The sequence below is a fragment of the Eptesicus fuscus genome, chromosome 9, assembly GCF_027574615.1.
Source record: "Eptesicus fuscus isolate TK198812 chromosome 9, DD_ASM_mEF_20220401, whole genome shotgun sequence".
In the NCBI taxonomy this organism is placed as follows: Eukaryota; Metazoa; Chordata; class Mammalia; order Chiroptera; family Vespertilionidae; genus Eptesicus; species Eptesicus fuscus.
In genome coordinates, this window is record NC_072481.1 from 90930149 (window position 1) to 90950624 (window position 20476).

General features: G+C 46.7%; 1 protein-coding gene across 5 annotated transcripts in view; it reads right to left on the reverse strand.

Annotated features, from left to right (window-relative positions):
• CDYL (chromodomain Y like) overlaps positions 1–20476 on the reverse strand; it is a 214210-nt gene that overhangs the window by 1452 nt on the left and 192282 nt on the right. For all 5 annotated transcript variants that reach the window (XM_054721524.1, XM_054721523.1, XM_054721522.1 and 2 more), the window contains 3 exons: positions 20031–20203; positions 14229–14439; positions 167–310 (listed from right to left, as the gene is read on the reverse strand). In XM_054721524.1, coding sequence (XP_054577499.1) covers positions 167–310; positions 14229–14439; positions 20031–20203 — 528 coding nt within the window. The remainder of the gene's footprint in view (positions 1–166; positions 311–14228; positions 14440–20030; positions 20204–20476) is intronic.

A 20476-nucleotide genomic window follows, 5' to 3' on the forward strand; every position in this document is an offset into this window, starting at 1 on the left:
ATTATGGCTGCCGTCAGTATTTCCCATGAAGGTGGCTGTGCAGGGAGCAAATGTGGGAGGGCTCAGGGAAATACTGTGAAAAGTCTGATCTTTCTGGAGGAAAAGGTCATGGCAAAAACACACACACACAAAAAGTCACACATGTAAGAGAACAAATTTGACGTACAACTGGATTACACGAGGCAAGCTCCTTAATGCGAACCATGACCTCTTGGGTGAAGGTCCCAGGCCAGAACACCTGTGAGACCAGGCCTTTGCCGCACGCCTCCTGCGCTGTCAGCTTGCGGCCACTGAGCAACATTTCATTTGCCTGAAAGGAAGAAGAGTTGACACCGATATGAAATGTGACGGGAGGCAGGCAGAAAAGACCCAACCCAATAACTCACCCCTTAAAAATGCACACTGAGGATGGGTGTTTGAACGGCCTGGGCTGGGACCCCCTGCACACCCTCCAGGGCTGCACCCAACGCGCACCTCTCTAGAGCCTGTGCACTGAGCAGAAACCCAGCACAGCACAGCCCACGACGCGGGCAGGAAGCAACAGACCGGTCAGTGGGTTTTCAAGAAAAATGAATGTAACAGACTTATCTTACGATGTAATACAGGATCAAACAGACAGCCAAGAAATCTAAATTAGAGAAGATCTGTTTGTTAATTTGAAGTCACTGGCATGTCCCTCTCTACCTGCCTCCTCCTCCCAATGTGTGAACTCATTTAATACACAAAACAGTTTCCTGAGAAAATGAGGCCCAAGCAAAGCTAGAACATTTGCAATTTTAGGGACGTGAGCCAGCCACGGAGCTTCTGCACATGCAGGCGGGGAGGTCCTGCAGGGGGATACCTGGGAGGCAACGGCCAGGACTGAAGCACCCGCAACGACCACTGCCTAGGAGGGTCTGACTATATGCATGACTCAATGGAGGGAGTGAACACTTGGTTTTAAGTGTGTGTGTATACACACACACACACACACACACACACACACACACACACACATGAAATTGGTTTTAACTTTGTCCTGGATTCTACAGCACTTTTAAGGTCTCATCACAAATTTGCATGAATTTCATTATCACTCTAATGATAGGCTCACAGATGCTGAAGTAAGGAGAAAAGAGGAGAATAGCTATCTGACAAAGAAACTGCACGATTCTAATGTCACAATTTCCTATCTTGCATGGTTAACCTTCCTGAAGATTCTGGTGGTCACAAAGAAGCTTCTGAGCTCAGGTAAAATGCACTTTTGGTAGGTGTCTTTCTTTTCCAAAAGAAGCAAAATCATTGTTATGAAAAGACCTTAAAGTATTAAGTGTCTCTCTCAGTTGACAGTACCTGTGTACCTCCGGTAAAGGCACCTCGATGGCCAACTGCACGTGAAGTGCACAGTTTAGAGCAGTGGTCGCCAACGGGTGGTCCGCAGACCACTGGCGGTCCGCGAGGTCTGAAAGGTTGGTGACTGCTGGTTTAAGGAAACCTTGCGAGCAGCGGCCGCCAACTGCTGGTTTCGAGTATGCACACAAGAGCTGGCAGAGCAAATGTCCTGCGGATTCATCACCCCATTTCAACATCAACAGAGATGCAAAGCAGCTGTAGAACAGGGTCTTCAGAAGGACTGCAAGGTTCTTAACACTCACGACTCACTTGTGTCCCCAAGTGGAGCATGTTATTTGAGTAAGTCTTGGACAAAGCCATGGGTGTTTGAAGAGTCTGAAGGTGTTCTACAAAACACCCGAACAGCCTCCTCAGTGGAAAGGTATAAAATAAACAACGGATTTAAAAATCTGACTTAATCTTATTGTTAGCTGTTAAGATTGTTCTTCTGAAGGCAGGTCCAAATGCAATGAGAAAGGAAAACAGTTCCTGATGAAATGACTTAACTGGGAAGTGCTCTATGGACAGAGAATTTTCAATTCCTTATATGCATTTCTTTTACTCCCAACATACTGTAAAGACAACACAACTAAATCACTTAGGTTAGTCTGAAGTACGTTTGTAGGACAAACATGAACTGCAGGGTCTTCGCTTGGAGAGTGAACACAAAGGACTTCGCTGGCCCGAGTGCACATGGGCAGTGGGAGGGACAAAGAGCAAGGCATCCTTCCTGCATTTCTCCTCCAGCGCCTCCAGGGGCCCTCTCTGTTCTCCCAGTCATTTTGAAAGTTTTTTTTTTTTTCCCACCTGGAGGCCAATTTACTGCCCTACCACTATTCTCTTCTCTCCTGGTCTTTCATTCCCTTTTCTTGATTCTCTCAGGCTTGGAGCCAGGAAGCTGGGGCTGACAGCCCATCAGAACCATCCTCTCCTCCAGTCAGCGAGAACCCAGCTAACTCCCTACTGGCTGTCAATGGATGTGCAGGACATTTCTGAATCTACCCAAAGGACTGAATGGTGGGACTAACTCAAGGCTGTTAAATGCTTTCTCACCAAAATACAGGCAGTGAGTTGGTTTAAAATATACTTATCAAGTAAAACCATTAGGAAAAATTCCCTTGGTAAGATTAAATATACATAAGTTGAATGGATATGTTCTCATACACTCAATTTCCAATAGTTTTAAAAATACCCAATGTGGTCAAAATTGTCCAACTGTTTTAAAAAAGTTATAGTGTAGCTATGCAGACAAATGATAAATGCCGAAGGACAAGAAAGTATTAAGTTGAAGTATAGGTCACATGGGATATGGCACATGGTACTCTAGTACAGCTATTTTCAACCTTTCTCATCTTGGCACACAAACTAAAATGTGACACCAAATGTTTTTGCCGATCTGGCCAAAATAGGTACAATAGAGTGGTATGTTTCTTCACCATCCTGGTCATCTGAGCCAGGAATAATACATTAGTTAAAATTTTCCTGGTGTGTTAGCCATGACTGGAGTTAAGCCTTGCTCTTTGAATAGATAAATGTCTTAGAGGTTGACTGCTTCCTGTTCAAGTTTAGCCAAAAAGATCACATTGAGAAGTATGGTGAGGAAACCTGACGGGCTTGGGTGGGGAGGAACCAGGAAGCTTCAAATCTCAAGGAGGCATAGCTTGGCAGTGGTTCTGCCACTTACTCCCTCGAACCAGTCTCTAATCTCCTCAGAGGGCAGCTCCCCACTGTAAACTCAGGGCAAGGCTCTCAGGACCAAGAGCTGCCAGGCTTACAGATGGGAGTGTTGTCAGCTTTGTGGTTCCTCAGCTGTCAGTCACAGGGCCCAACACTTTCCTGAGTGTAAAGGCTCACAGGGGTGGGCATTGAGACAGGACTGGGCTTTGCAGTGTCTGGCTCAGCGTGGGCACTCCACGAATGTTCACTGGGCACAAGGAGGACTCACTGTAGAGCATTATACTCTTAAGCTAACCTACATAAGCTGTGACTACAGCCTGGCTCCAAGATCTCTCTCCCTGCAGCAGATACTACAGAAAAAGGTAGTTTTCCCAGCTTGTTTACCTGCATGTTCTTCTTATCCTGCTAATACAATCGCTTTAGCTTGCCATCCTGCAGTTTTGCTCATAGCAAGTGGGGAAAACCAAACTTGTTCTAGGCTTGCCTCAGGCTCCTGAAATCCACACACACTAAGAGCTCAGGAAAGGAATGGCACCATCTGGGCAGCAGTCCCTTTCAGTAAGACTTGTCACAATACAACTCACCTCATCAACGTCCACTCATGAGTGTGTAGAGGTTTTAGTCAGCTACTCCAAAAAAAGTGCAGATTTTACACTGTGTGCCATTTAGGCTCTTTGCTCCAGCTTTATTTAGAGCAGGATTTCTCAAGCTGGGCATGAAGATACTCTGGCCGGGAAAAGACTTTAGTGTGGAGGACGGCCTGTGAGTTGTAGGATAAACTAGCATCTCCTCTGTTGTGACCCCAAGTTTCTAGACATTGCCACCTGCCCATTAGGACTGGAGGATGGGGCAAATCGTCCTGGCTGAAAACTGCTGCTCAGGTTACACAGGGAGATCACAGGAGAAGCAAACAATAATGATTTTCAAGCCTTGTCCAGCGGGGTCAAAGGTGAGGGAGTCAGGAGTAGACATCCACTTTGTACTACCTTCAAGCTACTTATGGATCTTTCTTAGCACAGTGGACTCTAAGACCGCTACCTCTTAGCAGCATTTGGCCCAAGGGCTCCACTTCCAAGCTACCTTTGCCCAAAATGTGTTCAAATGTGAAGTTTAATATTTTCCCCATAAAAAAATGGAGATGACTTGAGGTGAACACTGATATGTCACCTAGAGCTGCTGGCCCAGGAAATAATTGCTGCTCAACTGCCAGGAGCAGTGTCAGCAGGCAACTACCTGCGAGAGCTTTCCAGGCAGCCTCTCCCAGGGGCAGGCCCTCTGGGGGCTGCTGCATCCAATGGCTGAGTGTGGTGAGGGCACCTGGAACAACTGTGATGGCCACATATGCCCCAGAGTCTACCATGGGCTCAGCTAGGGCATCATCCGAACTGCACCACAGCTCACCTTTGCCCTCTACCCAATCCTGTTTCCTCTCTGCCTCGTCAGAGGTTGATACCGAATCCATGTCCTGCTTGCCATAGTCACCTGACCTCTGCTTCTACAGAACTACCTTGTGGCAGGTGGGAGTGGAAACGGTGATGAAAGGATTTATTGCTCCCTAGCTGGCTGGCAATGAAGACCTTCTCACAGGTGATGGGATAGTAACTGCTAGTTGCCACTGACACAAACAGAGGGATTCCTGGGTACCAAGATGGCAGAGAGAGTTGTGACCCACATCCAGACCCAGGACTTATCAGAGTCGCCAAGCTCCAGGCAAGGTTGATCAGCCACACACAGAAGGTCTGTTTGGCTATGTGAGGAAGGAAGAGGGAGGATAAACTTGGTATGGGGACTTCTGGGTGGATGCCCCCAAACTCTGAACCCTAGATTCCTCTGAGCCCTCATAAATGGCCCACTCATCTCCATTCAGAACAAGTGCTACCCCTTGTTCGAAGACAATACAGAAATCTCTTTCTACAGGACTGCATCACTTCCCTTAAGCCCTGCGCATCCCCTCTCTTGGCCATCAGGCCTGTAACTCCCCAGAAGAGTTGCATGACACAGTTAGAAAGTGCTGGTGGAGCTGGGAGAAGACAAGGGACTGAATTCTGAGGATTCTTCTTGACCAGGGGGCAAACCACCGGGTTGGACAGGGGAGCTTTCCTGACCTACAAGACTTAACATGCTGGCAAGTGCCCAGGAGAGGCTGTGTGGTCTTGCTGCTGGGATGGCTTCTAAAGTATGGAGAAAGTAACAAGGGTCCAGGCCAAGTGAAGTTGAAATGCCAGAACCGCTGTGGCTGACAGTGAAGAGGGTGGGACAAGATGCCATGAGGAGCTTATGGCAATGCCAGAGAGATGATCTCAATGCAGGTCCCTGGGGTTCTGGAGCAAGGCCGTGCCTTCCAGCAGAGAAGTATATATCTTTTAAACAATAATTCTAGTGTGCATTCTGGGCCCTGGTAGAGAAAGAACACCTAGCTCTGGGACACCAAGTGAAATGTCCATCATAAGCTGAGTTATCAAGGTCTAAGGGTCAGACGGGGCCAGTGGCAGGTGCACAGCTGGGATCAGGCACAAACACTAGCGAGCATAGGTGAGATGCATAAACAGGTGGCCCAGACCCACGCACTACGCACCACTGATGTACCAGTGCCCCGCCTCAGTTAACATCTATGGCTGAATGGGGATTCCCTATGAACAAGCTTGGTTTATGGGTGGCCTGGCTCAAAAGAACATGCAAGGGGAATGCTCTGAAATGGGGGATATGCCTGATCATTTATCTGGTGTAAGAGAACTTCATCAGGGTTAGAATCCAGAGTGAGCAGGGTAGTGGTGAACGGTCTGTCTGACTGGCCAGGGTCCTGGAAAATTGGGGACACAGATGTGTAGGCTAGAGGCATATAGATGTGTAACTGGGGAAGGGTATAGACTGCTGGCATGTCAGTGTCCACCAGAGAGCACCCACCATGAAGAGGAACTAAACAACTACATAAGAAAGGTGACACTAGCCAGTGTTGGTTGTTTGGCCCCCTGGTGCTGGAGCTCAATAGCACGGGCTCTGACCTATCAAGGCTGGTTCAGCTACTGTTGTGGCTGGACATGAAGCCTTCTAGTAGCAGACACCAATGCCAAGCGACCTGCTTGGCATCATTCCTGAGGCAACTAGCCAGCCAAGCATAAGTTGAGCAAGCATGTCAAACTCGCAGGCAGCGGGCCGCATGCCTCATTTAAAGAAATGAGGCATGCGGCCCGCTGCCTGCGAGTTTGACATGCTTGGTACAGGAACAGATGCTTACTGTGGGTTTGGGTTTGCTTTCCTGCCTGCAAGTCCTTAGGCGACCTCACTCTGAGGCTCACTGGGTGTCACAGAACACAACACCAGACCAGAATATCCCCCTTCCAGCAAAGGAGGTGTGGGAGTGGGTCCTCTCGCGGAGTCACATTAAATACCTGCAGAAGCTGCCAGCCTAGGAGCACTGGGATGACCCATAGTACGGGAGGAGCACCAGCCAGCAGGTGTGCTCCTGGAGGATGGGCACTGTCTCCCAATTCACAGTATACACAATGCAAAGACCTTGATATTGTACCATGTTCACAACAAGAACACAGCCTGGGAGAGAAAGGGTGGAAGCAGGAGTGGCTGCATTTATGATCCCTCCCAATGATCTACTGAGGGACATTGTGCTTCCTCTCCTCTGGGCGCTGCTGGTCCCAGAGGGGGCATGCTTTGTTGGCAGATACAACAAGGGTCCCAGAGAACTTGAAACTCTGACCACTGCCTGAGCACTTGATGTCTGAGCCCAGGGCCAGCAGGCGAGGAGGGGATGTGTGGAATCCTGGGATCCACCAGGAGCCCCCTCTTTTTCCTCCCCTGCCAACACCAGCTGAGCACGGCATGATAACCAGGCCTCAGGCCTCTTGGGGACCAGTGACCTACCACCAGGGCAGCACTGAGGGCTGCAGAGGTGGTGAGGGGGTGGTCTAATACAGAAAGGGAGAGGATGAGGTGAGGGAGGACTAAGACCAGCTATGGCAGGGCGGCTGCAGTTTGTCATATTAAGCCCTCTCCTTTACATTCCTTGATTTAAACTATTTAAAACTTTCTATCTTGGGAATAATTTTAGACTTATTGGAAGATTACAAAAGTAGTACAGAGTTCTTGTCAACCCATCATCCAGCTCTCCCTTAACATTAAGATCTTATATGACATTTTACAGGGATCAAAACCATAAAATTCCCATTGATACAATACTATGAACAGAACTACAAATCCTGTGCAAATGTTGCCAGTTTTCCCACTGCTGTCCTTTCTCTGATCAGAATTCTGAGAAGCCACCATGCATTGAGCTGTCAGGTCCCCTTGGCCTCCCCAGTCTGCAAAGGCTTCTCAGTCCTTCCGACTGTGGCAGAAGGGCGCTGCTCCGCATCTATAGACCGTGCCACACCTGGGCCTGCTTGGCACTCCCTGGATGAGACTGAGGCAATGCACATCGGCAGGACTCCAGCAGGCTGACGCGATGTCATTCTCTGTGCAGCACATGAGGGCAAACCACAGCCGACAGGCCTTATTTCCGATGAAATATAATCTCTCAGGAAGGAGTCGTCTGCAGGCTTCTCTACTTGAAAGTTACTGATTTTTCTATCGTAAGTAAAGAGAGAATGCATATATCCTTCTTCTCATGGTACTTTTACTACCCACTAATTTTAACATCCACGTGGTTCTTGCCTGCAGCAGTTACCACTGTCTAATCCTCCTCCTCTAAGTCTCCCCCAGGAAGAGAGGACTCGGGAACCTGGAGGAACTGCCCCCCTGCAAACTGTTCGAAGAGGCAGATCCAAGGGATAAGAGGTGGGCTGAGATCCACTACAGGGAGGTCTTGCTGCCCCAGCTGCTGGCAGTGCCATCAGCAGACATTCATTAGCTCCTGTGGGGACTCCCCCACTGCAGAGAGCCACCGACCATGGGCACAGCCCACTCTCAGTGATAATGGACATAAAGGAAGCAGACACTTCGGTCCACTGTGGTGCATCTACTAAGAGGCCATATATGTCCCGGAGCTCCCATGGGATAGCCGAAGCTTTGTCAAGCCTGCTCACAGTTCAATTTCTCCTCTTATCTCTTCCTTGTCCCTTCAATAGGTGTTGGATACTTAACTCCACTTAGCATCTGCTTTTGGAGACACTACAGAAATACCTCAGAGACATTGCAGATTGGGTTCCAGACCATCGCAATAAAGTGAATATGACAATAAAGCAATTCACATGAATTTTTGTTTCCCAATGCATTTACAAGTTATGGTCATACCATACTGTAGTCTATTACATGTGCAATAGCAGGTGTCTAAAGAGACAATGTACATACTTTAATTTAAAAACACTTTATCGGAGAAACCAAGGTGGCGGCATAGGTGAAACACCTAACCTGCAGCCGGGCACAACAATTTCAAAGGCACAACTAGAGGTCAGAACGGACATCGTCCAGAACCACAGGAGAGCTGGCGGACTGAAATGCCCACAGCTGGGGGGAAGGAGAGGGCCACGGGGACAATCGGGGGAGCCGTAAAAGCCTGAGGTATGGAAAAACTGGTGGAGACACTGAGCGCGCGCGCCTGCGGGGAGGATGGAGCCGGAGAGGAGGGGGCGGCTGACGGCCCGGCCGGCGTTCACTGGCAGGAAGGAGATAAAGGCTCCGGAGTGCGCTAAACGCCGGCTCCGACTGCACTGAGCGCCAGTTCCGGGCGAAACCCTGGGAAGCCAGGCGCAGGCTGGGGGAATGAATCTGGGCTGTGGGGCGAAGGCACAGAGGAGCGGGGGAAGGCAGAGCTCCAGAGGCGCGCATGGGAAGGGGCGCAAAGGACGGACTGTTGCCTGCGCCACTGAACTGCCCTAGCGGGAAGGAGACATAAGTTCAGGACCGTGCTGAACCCCAGTTCCGACTGCACTGAACCCCAGTTCCGGGCGAAACCCTGGGAAGCCAGGCGCACGCTGGGGGAATGAATTTGGGCTGTGGTGGCGGAGGCACAGAGAAGCGGCGGCTCCAGACGCGCGCACTGGAAGGTGCGCAGAGGACGGACTTTTGCCTGCGCCACTGGGTGGCCCTGCTGGGAAGGAGACAGGGACGCCAGACTGCGCTGAGACCCAGTTCCAACTGCACTGAAACCCAGTTCCAGGCGAGAATCTGGGAGTCCAGATTCATTAGGGGAGGGACTGGACTGTTTGGCAGTGGGCGAAATTCCAGGGCGCGTTTCTCTCAGAGGTGTTTGCAAGGAATACAGAGGGACACAGACACAGGAGCCTCATAGGGTGGGGCTGACAGGAAGCCAAGGTTGTAGGCTCCACCCTGTAGCTCCGCCCCAGCCAAGCTGAGCAGAAGCTTTTTCCTGCTGAGTGCCTCAGGTAGTGGCTGACCCACACTGCATTGGAGACCCAGAAACGAGGGCATCTAGTGGTTGGTGGGAGATGACACCAGATTTCAATCACTTGCATAAGGGAGGCATTCTAGAGGCAGACTCAGTGAGCGCCAAGGCATTGCTGCATCAAGACCCGGCCCACAAACATGTCTCCTGCACAGCAACTCTTCCTATATGGACAAAGAGGGTCCTCACGGCCAATTGGCCTGGAGGACAATTCCTCCCAGTGACACCAACAACAATCAAGACTTAACTGTACAAAGGAGGACCAAGATGGAGACATAGGGCAGCAGCCTGATCGTTGCCTACCACAACAATATTGAGACTACGACGGGAGAGCAGAGCAGACACCAGCCAGAAAGACCGGGGGGCTGGCTGAGCAGATGCTCTACAACTAGAAGAAAAGAGAGGGGTACGCAGGATGATGCTGATGCCGGTGACCCAAAGTCCACACTTTAAGAACTATGGCTCAGGCGACACAATGGTGGCCTGGAACGTGCTCGGCGCAGTTCCCCCGGCGGTCTCCGGCTGAGGGGATGGCTCCACTCGCTGCCGAGCACGGACAGACGAGCCCCTGGGAGACATGGGGTGGGAGACTCCGTGCTTGCTGACCTCCGAGTCCTTCAAGAATCTCAATGCCCCGAAGTGGCCAGGTGCGCACGCTCAGCGACTGGCCACCGTTGCAGACCCAAGGGCCGACGCAGCGACACCGGACCAGCCCACCGCCGGGCACCGGGCACACCGGAGCCTTGCCGAGCCCGCCGCCCAACGAGTTCTGCGGCAGCCGCCCTGGAGCTCTGAGAAAATGACCGAAGGAATTGCTGAGAGGGAATCGACCAACAGGAATTGGGATCAAGAAGACAAAACCCCGCTGAGACCCGAGTCCAGGCGAGCCTGCGAGCCTCTGGGCTCAGATGTGGTCACACGCCTCTGGGTCTAGGTGAGGCCTCACGCCCCTGGGTTTGGGTGAGGCCACACGCCCCTGGGTCCAGGTGAAGCTGGATTCCGGGTTCGGGTGAGGCCATGTGCCCCTGGGTCCGGGCGAATCTGAACCCTGGGTCCGGGTGAGGCCGTGGGCCCCTGGATCCGGGTAAGGCTGGGTCCCGAGTACGGGTGAGGCCGTGCGCCCCTGGATCCGGGTGAGACCACGCGACCAGGGGTCTGAGAGAGGTAACGCGCCCCTAGGTCCGGGCGAGACCATGTGTCCCTGGATCCGGGTGGGGCCTCGTGCACCTAGGCCCGGGTGGGGCCACGTGCCCCTGGGTCTGGGGGAGGCCAGGCGTCCCTGGGTCCGGGTGAGACCGTGTGTCCCTGGATCCGGGTGAGGCCTCGTGCGCCTAGGCCTGGGTGAGGCCACGTGCCCCTGGGTCTGGGGGAGGCCAGGCGTCCCTGGGTCCGGGTGAGACCGTGTGTCCCTGGATCCGGGTGAGGCCTCGTGCACCTAGGCCCGGGTGAGCCCAAGTGGCCCTGGGTCTGGGAGAGGCCAAGCATCCCTCGGTCCGGGTGAGACCATGTGTCCCTGGATCCGGGTGAGGCCTCGTGCACCTAGGCCCGGGTGAGCCCAAGTGGCCCTGGGTCTGGGAGAGGCCAAGCATCCCTGGGTCCGGGTGAGACCATGTGTCCCTGGATCCGGGTGAGGCCTCGTGCACCTAGGCCCGGGTGAGCCCAAGTGGCCCTGGGTCTGGGAGAGGCCAAGCGTCCCTGGGTCCGGGTGCGACCATGTGTCCCTGGATCCGGGTGAGGCCTCGTGCACCTAGGCCCGGGTGAGCCCAAGTGGCCCTGAGTCTGGGAGAGGCCAAGCATCCCTGGGTCCGGGTGAGACCATGTGTCCCTGGATCCGGGTGAGGCCTCGTGCACCTAGGCCCGGGTGAGCCCAAGTGGCCCTGGGTCTGGGAGAGGCAAAGCGTCCCTGGGTCCGGGTGCGACCATGTGTCCCTGGATCCGGATGAGGCCTTGTGCACCTAGGCCCGGGTGAGCCCAAGTGGCCCTGGGTCTGGGAGAGGCCAAGCGTCCCTGGGTCCGGGTGCGACCATGTGTCCCTGGATCCGGATGAGGCCTCGTGCACCTAGGCCCGGGTGAGGCCACGTGCCCCTGGGTCTGGGAGAGGCCAAGCGTCCCTGGGTACGGGTGAAGCCAGATCCTGGGTCCCGGTGAGGCCGTGCGCCCCTGGATCCATCCGGGTGAGGCTGGGTCCCAGGCCCGGGTGAGACCACGCGCCCCTTGGGTATGGGTGAGGCCACGTGCCCCTTAGTCCGGGTGACGCCGTGCCCCTGGGTTCGGCCGAGACCAAACCAGAGGGAGTCGGACCTCCATTACCACCATTTGTCCACCATCCAGAGCTGAGGGGTCAGTGCTGACATGTACACATAAGGAACTACTGGACATTGAAATTGGGTCTCAAAAGAACTGTTGGGCCAGGGGGAAGCTCGCTACAGATTGATTCATTTGCCTGTCAGCATAACTATTATTGCTCGTCTCACATTCAGTTCTTATTAGTATATATCTAGTGACATATGATCTCGCTCATCTAGGGGAAATGATGAACAACATAGACTGAGGAACAAGAACAGAACCAGAAGCAAGGAGGCATCGATCGGACTATCGGGCCTCAGAGGGAGGATAGGGGAGGGTAGAGTTCAACCAAAGGACCTGTATGCATGCATATAAGCCTATCCACGGTTAAGTTCAACAGGGGATTGGGGCATGCGTGGGGAGAGGGGTGGGATGGGAATGGGGGGATGAGGACAAATATGTGACACCTTAATAATAAAGAAATTAAAAAAAAAAAAAAAAAAACACACTTTATCGCTAGAAAATGCTAACCAGCATCTGAGCCGTCAGCAAGTCATTATCTTTGCTGGTGGAGGGTCCTGCTCGATGTTGACAGCTGCACACCAATCAGGGTGTTGGTTGCTGAATGTTGGGGTGGCTGTGACAATTTCTTAAAATAAGACAAGCCTGAAGTTTGCCACATTGACTGACTCTTCTTTTCATGAACAAATTGACTCTCTGTAGCATGTGATACATTTGAGCCAGTCCTCTCAAACCTGCTGCTGCCTTATCAGCGAAGTTTATGTAATATTCTAAATCCTTTTTGCCACTCCAACAATGTTCACAGTATCTTCACAAGTAGATTCCATCTTAAAAAAACCATTTTATTTGCTCATCCATGAGAAGCAACTCCCCATCCGTTACAGGTTTATCATGAGTGCAGCACTTCAGTCACTTCTTCAGGTTCCACTTCTAACTCTAGTCCTTGCTATTTCCACCACATCTGTAGTTACTTCCTCCATGAGGGCTTGAAACCCCAAAGTCACCCATGAGGGTTGGAATCAACTCCTTCCAAACTGTTAACGTTGATATTTTGACCTCTTCCCAGGAATGATAAATGATCTAAATGATAGCTAGAATGGGAAATCCTTTCTAGAAGGATTTCAATGTACTTTGTATGGCAGCTATAGCCTTACAAAATGTATTTCTTAAATAGTAAGACTTGAAAACCAAAATTATTCCTTAAGTCTATGGGCTGTAGAATGGATGTGGTGTTAGGCATGAAAACAACATTAGTTTCACTGTACATCTCTGTCGGAGCTCTTGGTTGACCAGGTGGATTGTCAATGAGCAGTAATATTTTGAAAGAAATCTTTTTTCTAAGCAGTAGTTCTCAACAGTGGGCTTGAAATATTCAGTAAACCATGTTGTAAACAGATGAGCTGTCATTCAGGCTTTGCTGTTCCATTTACAGAGCACAGGCGGAGTAGATTTAGTATAATTCTTCAGGGCCTAAGGATTTTTGGGGTGGTAAGTGAATATCGACTTAACTGAAAGTCACCAGCTGCATTAGCCCCTCACAAGAGTCAGCCTGTCCTTTGAAGCCAGGCATTGACTTCTCCTTTCTAGTTATGAAATCCATAGATGGCATCTTCCTCCAACATAAGGCTCTTTCATCTACAATGAAAATCTGCTTAGTGTGGCCACCTTCATTAATTATCTTGGCTAGATCTTCTGGATAACATGCTGCAGCTTCTACATCAGCACTTGCCTCTTCACCCTGCACTTTTATGTTATCGAGGCAGCGTCTTTCCTTAAACCCCAATCTCTGCTGGCTTCAGGCTTTTCTTCGGCAGCTTCCTCACCTCTCTTGGCTTCCATAGATTTGAAGAGAGTTAGGGCCTTGCTCTGGATTAGGTTTCAGTGTCAGGGAAAGCCATGGCTTGTATGATTTTAAAACCTCCTACATATCAGCAATAAGGTTATTTTGCTTTTTTATCAGTTGTATGTTCACTGGAGTAGTATTTTTCATTTCCTTCTAGAGTTTTTCCTTTGCATTCATAGCTTGGCTAACTGATGCAAGAGGTCTAGCTTTTAGCCTATCTTGTCTTTCAACACACCTTCCTCACTAAGCTGAATCATTTCTAAGTTCTGATTTAAGGTGAGACAAGTGTGACTCTTCCTTTCACTTGAGTGTAGCTTTTAGGTAATTAGGTATATTAGACCTTTCCAGTGCAAACTCTGTTGTATGGTTACATATTGGGTATTTACTAATAGTGAATGTCAATGTTAACTATGTAGAGATATAGATTTCTCACTGAATGAGGTCCTTCTCTAGGAAATGACATTAAACACTGTCCATAAATGTTCTATAAACCAATATGAAAACGTGTGATTTCATGAATTACAAATATAAGTTAATGAGCAAGAAATGAATTACAAGTGTATTTGATGAAAAGTCCCCATAGAATGACACCCTGTATATATTTAGAAAACCAATAACCAAACTAGATTTCTTCAGGAAGTTTTCTAAAATTATTTTTTAAAAAGAGATACTCACAGATGCTCCTCCCATAATCTTGGGAAACATAACGGTGGAACAGCCATCTGGACTCTGTCCGAAGGTAGTATAGGGTGTTTGAAACCAAGCCTTTTCATTGGCCCAAACCACATCACAAAGAGGCAATATGGATGCTCCTAGTCCAATGGCAGGGCCATTTACTGCTACAATAATAGGCTTCTTAAACTGAATGAAAGTATTCACGAAGTTTCTAAAATGAAAAATAAATGGGGAATTACTCAAAATATTATGGATTTGAGCAACAAAAAACCCACTATTATGGAATTCAATTTACTAGGATTGTAAACTCTGTGAAAATTATGAGTTGAGATTTGTTGAAGGTCTTCCCTCAGAAGTTGTGGACCATGGATTTATTTGCTGTGTGTTATAAAGGCTTACTGATACCCGAGCTGCCATGCTGGAAGTGGCTGTTGCCACAGGACCTATCTGAAGACGATGGGCAATACACAGCTGAGGCTGCTCTTATATCTGCAGTGGCTCATGGGCTCTATGACCAGTATGTCTTTTCCCTCAGCCTTCCTTCCCTTAAGACACAAGGAGCCCAATAAACATCATGAGGGTCAGATGACCAATCTAGAAGCTCTCACAGAGAAAACCTGGCACAGGGCATACTATTAACACTGTCCAATGTTGAGCAAAGACTAGAGGATTGGGGTCAGGAACCATGGGGTTGGGACCTGGACTGGATAGGTGATTTTAGACAGCTGATTATTTGGAAACAACAGATATTTCCTGAGTTTATATAGGATTAGACTGAATGCCATTGGGGATATAGAGACAAGAAGCTTACAGGCTGGTTTAAAATATGAGATTCAAACAAGAAGAGCAGTAACCGCAGACACCATTTTGAACTCCGCTGTGTTGTGGAATACAATTAAAGCAGGATTTCAGAGGAGAGTGAGACTAAGGGTAGGATGGCCTTCACAGAGGATGGCAATTTCTACAAAACTGAGCCAAGGCTATTTGTAGATTTGTTTTAGGTTCAGGCTGGAATAGTAGGCTGCTTTAGGGTAGGTTAGTGCCATGCCATACTGGGAATGTGCACCTCCACCACTAGAAGCTCATTTTATGCACAGAGGTTGCTTTCTTGTTCTGCTTTAACACGGGGAAGAGAAGGAAAAATACACACCAAAATAAGTACCCAATAATTCCTTTAAGGCAGTCTTAGTTCTAGATAAGAATCACAGAATTCTAAATTCTAAATCTGATCCCTATCTTTGGGTGTTCTCTATCATTCAGCAATTTAAAAGCTAGAGTATTCTGTTCAGATTATCTCTGAAAATCATGATTTGGCATCTTAGACAGTACCCCTGCCCCCCATTGACACAGAGGACCATATATTTTTGAGGACAGGTTGGGAGGTGTGTATGTATGTGCATGTGTAGAACAGGAAAAAGGAGGGACTGTAAGCAGAATTTGACAGCTTGCAAGCCTAACTCCATAACTGTTCTCAATGGTACCCATAGTCATAGACCTCAGCCTGGTTTCCAAGGTTTGCTGGATCTTTATCTTGAGTGAAAATAAATTCATTCAAATGAATGAGTTGCACTAGACTTTTTAAATGAGAGCACCTAAGGCACTGGTGTAGCAAGATCACATTGGGTTTTACTGATACAAGGAGAGCCAGGCAACCTTTTAAATAGGTCCTTGAAATAACTGTTGACAATCTACATGAAGATACTTCAGTTATACCACCTTTGAGGATTTGGGTCAGTACACATGATAGAAATACATTTTGTATGCTCAGTTATTGATGACTCTTGACAAGGTAACTGCTGAATTTATTTCCATGATATAAAGCAAGACATTTTTAAAGCATGTTTCTCTATTTTCATCTCCCTCATATGAATATCTGGAAACTACGAATGGGATGGTAGATTAATATGGAAAAAATGATCAAAATAGTGGAATAATAAATTCTATAGAGAAATGGTAAAAGGAATTAATTATTCCATGTAGCAGTGTTTTCTCTCTCTACATGTTTGGATAAAAGAAAAAAGGTTCTAAAATAGATATTGCAAAATCAAAGCTTGTATTTTTAACAAACTGGAGAAATATTTTCGGAACTGGATCTCCCATCCCTTAGATGCTACTTTAATTGTTATTTTTGCTTGGAATGGTAACTTAATCTGAAAGCCATCGCTGTTTCTGAAAAGGGGATGAATTAGCTAGTACTCTCTGGGGTGAAGACCATGTTCCCTTTTCAGAGAACACAACCTGGACCTTTCTAGAGTGTAAACTCTGGGATGCCAGAGATGAGCATGGTTCTCAGAGATTTGGTTTTGTTTAAAAACAGAAAAACAAAACAAAACAAAACTTTATTTAGTTGCTTTTCTGTTTAGTAGAAACTTCTCAGTCACTAGCAGAAGTGGGGATGGGGAGCTGCCTTCAGGGTGGGGGATGAAGCTCCAGGGGCTTGGCATTCAAGGAGAACCTATCTTCCTTGCTTTTGCAAGTTATTTTAAAACAAAATCAAAATGCATGAACGTTCAAATGTGCTCAGCTCAATGCAACATATTGAATTTAAAATTCAGTTTCCTTTGAATTTTCTGCAAATTGAATTAAAGACTGTGCCGGGTATGACAGGGAAGGAAAGATCATTGGCCACAATGGAGTTTTAAAAGACTTATAATTAAACAAAATAAAAATTCTAACCATTCTTTTGAAGAACATTTACTACTTCACAGACATACCAAGGAGAAACTCACATAAAACCCACTACTCTAAGAACTGTTTGGGGAAAATGAGGCTACCAGATCTGAAGTTTTAGTCGCTCACTGCCCTGTCTCAGCTGAGCTTTCCCTTCCTAGTGAATATATAGACTAGGGCTGAATGAGGAAGAGGTTGAGTTCTAGGGGTATTTTACTCACTGGCCTTGTTCTTCACCCAGGTCCCTCTTTGTCTCACGCTGTGGTGGTGAAGATGCCCCCTCTGGGGAGAGAAAGTGCTCCCCTCTGGGGACAGAAGGCTCCCTGGTTTTTCAGTTCCCGAAGATTTCAAAAGCCTAACTTTACAAATTGACTCGTAATCATTTTATCACTAATGTACTAAATATTTTTATTACAATTTATTTGCAAGCTGTTTATCACCAACGTTTCTGTTAACAGAATTAGCGGCAATAGATTCCCAACAAAGCTAATGTTTAAATCTAATCTTATTTCCTACTTTTCTTTTGGAAACTTGCTATAATGACATTCCTTACCCCCAAGTTTTAAGAAATCAAGACAAGATACCACAGAAACAAAAAATATATATAGCAATAGCTTTACGTGTGTAGGCTAATTTTAAACATATAAAAATTAACTGAAATGCAAATGAGCAAGAGTAAAAGTTAAGTGAATCTGGTGTAATTATTTTTAGGATCCTGCCAGTGTACATTAAGAAAAATTCACAATGACAAAAAAAATATATTCATTTAAAGAAGACCCAAGTTAAGTTTCCCTAAAGCAGGATTTGACTTTTCCCTAGAATACTGATTCAGTTCTTGTGAGGAGTGAGGAGAGTGGGAAGGTCAGGAGAAAAAAGTGGGAGAGTGGGTAGTTGATGAAAATAAACATTTAGCATCACCTAGAAGTTTAACAAATGAAATCACTCTAATCTACCTTTCCTCTGCTTTTTCTAATCCCAACAATACAAGCCTTAGCGTTGACAAGAGCAATTCAACACTGGAGGAATGGGTTGGGATTAGGGTTGAGGCACCAACAAGATTTAGAAATGGCACTCTGGGAAATGCCGGTGGGGTGAAGTGAGCCAGCACTGAGAAGCACTGGCTGGCAAAGTCTATTTTCTTATCACAGCAGATCTCCCCAAATTACAGTATTAGGTGTAAAATCAGTGTGCTGTTACAGAAAACATAGAGTCACCATTTGAGATATGTTTTATACCAGAAAAATAAAAATTAAGTTCACTAGTTCATCCTGAAAAGATAGAAGGGACTTAACAATTAGGATTGCCTTAGAGGTACTGACAATCTGTCAAGGAATCACATGGATGGTCAAGCAGTTTAATTTCAAACTGAATAACAAGATGGACCCATCTAGCATTCTACAAATTTGGAATTATTTAGGAGACTAAAAATAATACTTGAAATGAAAGTATTTTTGAAAAACTACTATATGATAGCTTAAGAAATGGTAATGTTCAAGAAGACTAGGAAATAGATAATGCCCTGTATTCATGTATATATCATATGAGAAAACATAATTTTGAAAATCATTAACAATGTTATAAAAAGCCAAAGTAATGCCCAACATAAGGAGATCTGTCAGAGAGAGATGCCACACACAACTCCAGACCTACCAAAACAGAAATGCACTCCACCAGTCTTGACATGCACTTCTGAATTGTTTAGGGACCACAAAGCTATGCCCCCAAGGCCACTGCTTAGGGTCTCAGCCACCTGGAGCCCAATAATTATCAAGAGAGGCTCAACTTCAACTCTCCAAATACCTAGGGATTTTGGAGACCATCCAACCAACTTTATTGCCATTTTGCAAATCTGTGACTCTAAGGTTTCATCTTTCTGTAAATAACAAAGGGTTCTTAATGGATCACTCAGGGACATGTCATTTTAGGGAGGTGTGTGGAAAGCACAATGGTCCTCTTGGTTGGTGACTGGGCTTCATTTACTTTAATCTTCACTCAAGGCTTTATTTATTTATTTATTTATTTATTTATTTATTTATTTATTTGAGGGAGGGAGGGAGAAAGGGAGGAAGATAGACAGACAGACATTGATGTGAGAGAGAAACATGGACTAGTTGTCTCTCATATGCACCTCATCCAGGGACCAAACCTGCAACCTAGGTATGTGACTGGTAATCAAACCTTCGACCTTTTCGTGCATGGGATGCCACTCCAACCAACTGAACCACACCAGCCAGGGCTGGGTTTCATTCACTTTAAATAAATAAATACATTTCACTCTGGAAAATTAGATACTTTAAATACATACAGTAATTAGCATGAGAAATGAGGGACATGCTTATAGCAGAATTATGTGGTTCTAGGAAAAGATTTTTCAAATGTTAACATATAGTGGAAAAATCCAGAAACAGAGAAAATGGAAACATGTAGTCGTGTTATTAAATGAAAAAAGGAAGTTGTAAAACAACACTGAATAATTTCATTTATTTAACAGAAACAAAAATAAAGCTTTATTATTTGTGTGTGTGTGTGTAATACATATTTAAAAATGTTTAGGAAATGGTTGGGGAAGACATACAAATGAACTGCAGATAAGAGGTGAGATAGAGGAAACTTTTACTTTTTACTCTATGTTATAGTTTGATGTGTCGTTGACACTCAGGATAAATTTGAACAAGAATGTGTATTGCTTATACTAAAAAACAAAACAAAACTTTTCATGTGATGTTATGAAACTGGATCATCATAAAGCCTAGACAATTTATTTTAGAGTCAAGCAAATGTAAGTTATTATGTGAAAGAGAACGCATCTTTATTTAAGGGGCGAAGACAGAACACACTCATACGACAAATAATGTGGCTATATGCTATTATACACTCTAATCATTAAACGCTCCCTGAGCACTTCACAGGGTTTGAGCCAGACTGGAAATCAGTTATTTGCCCAAGGCAAGTAGCAATGTATGCCAGGCCCACAGAAAAGATAGATGATTTAATTACTTTTACTACTCGTGTCTCCCAGTGGAAGGAGATGTACATTTCATTCACAAGCTTGTTTAAGCCTGTCCTATCAACCACTGGTAACTAAAAGCAAAACACTCAAACCAATGTTCTGAAAATGCCATTCATGCATACCTGATAGCTTCAGCCATTTTAGTGCTTTCTCTTTTTCTGTCATCTGTTAAGCGCCGTATGAAATAAAGAAAGTCGAGCCCGCAGCAGAAGACGCTGCCCACTGCGCTGAGCAGCACGAGCTTGCTGTCGTCGGCAGCAGCCGTGCTCAGTGCGCTCTGGACTTCTTTCATTACCTGAAAGTCACCAAAAATTAAAGTGGCAAAGAGTATTTTCGATACAGAATCCTAAAAGCATTTCATTGTGGAATATCTAGATCTACACAAAGTACATTTACAGCCTAATACTGTTCCCTGTACCTACCACAATTTAAAATAATTCACAAATTTCTTATTTCTGTAACCTGAGATTGGGAATGCTAGCCAGAGAGTATAATTGGGAAGACATGTGAATCTAAGTTACCTTAATAGTCTAATCATTGTGGCTCTCAGAAGATAAGGCAAATTACA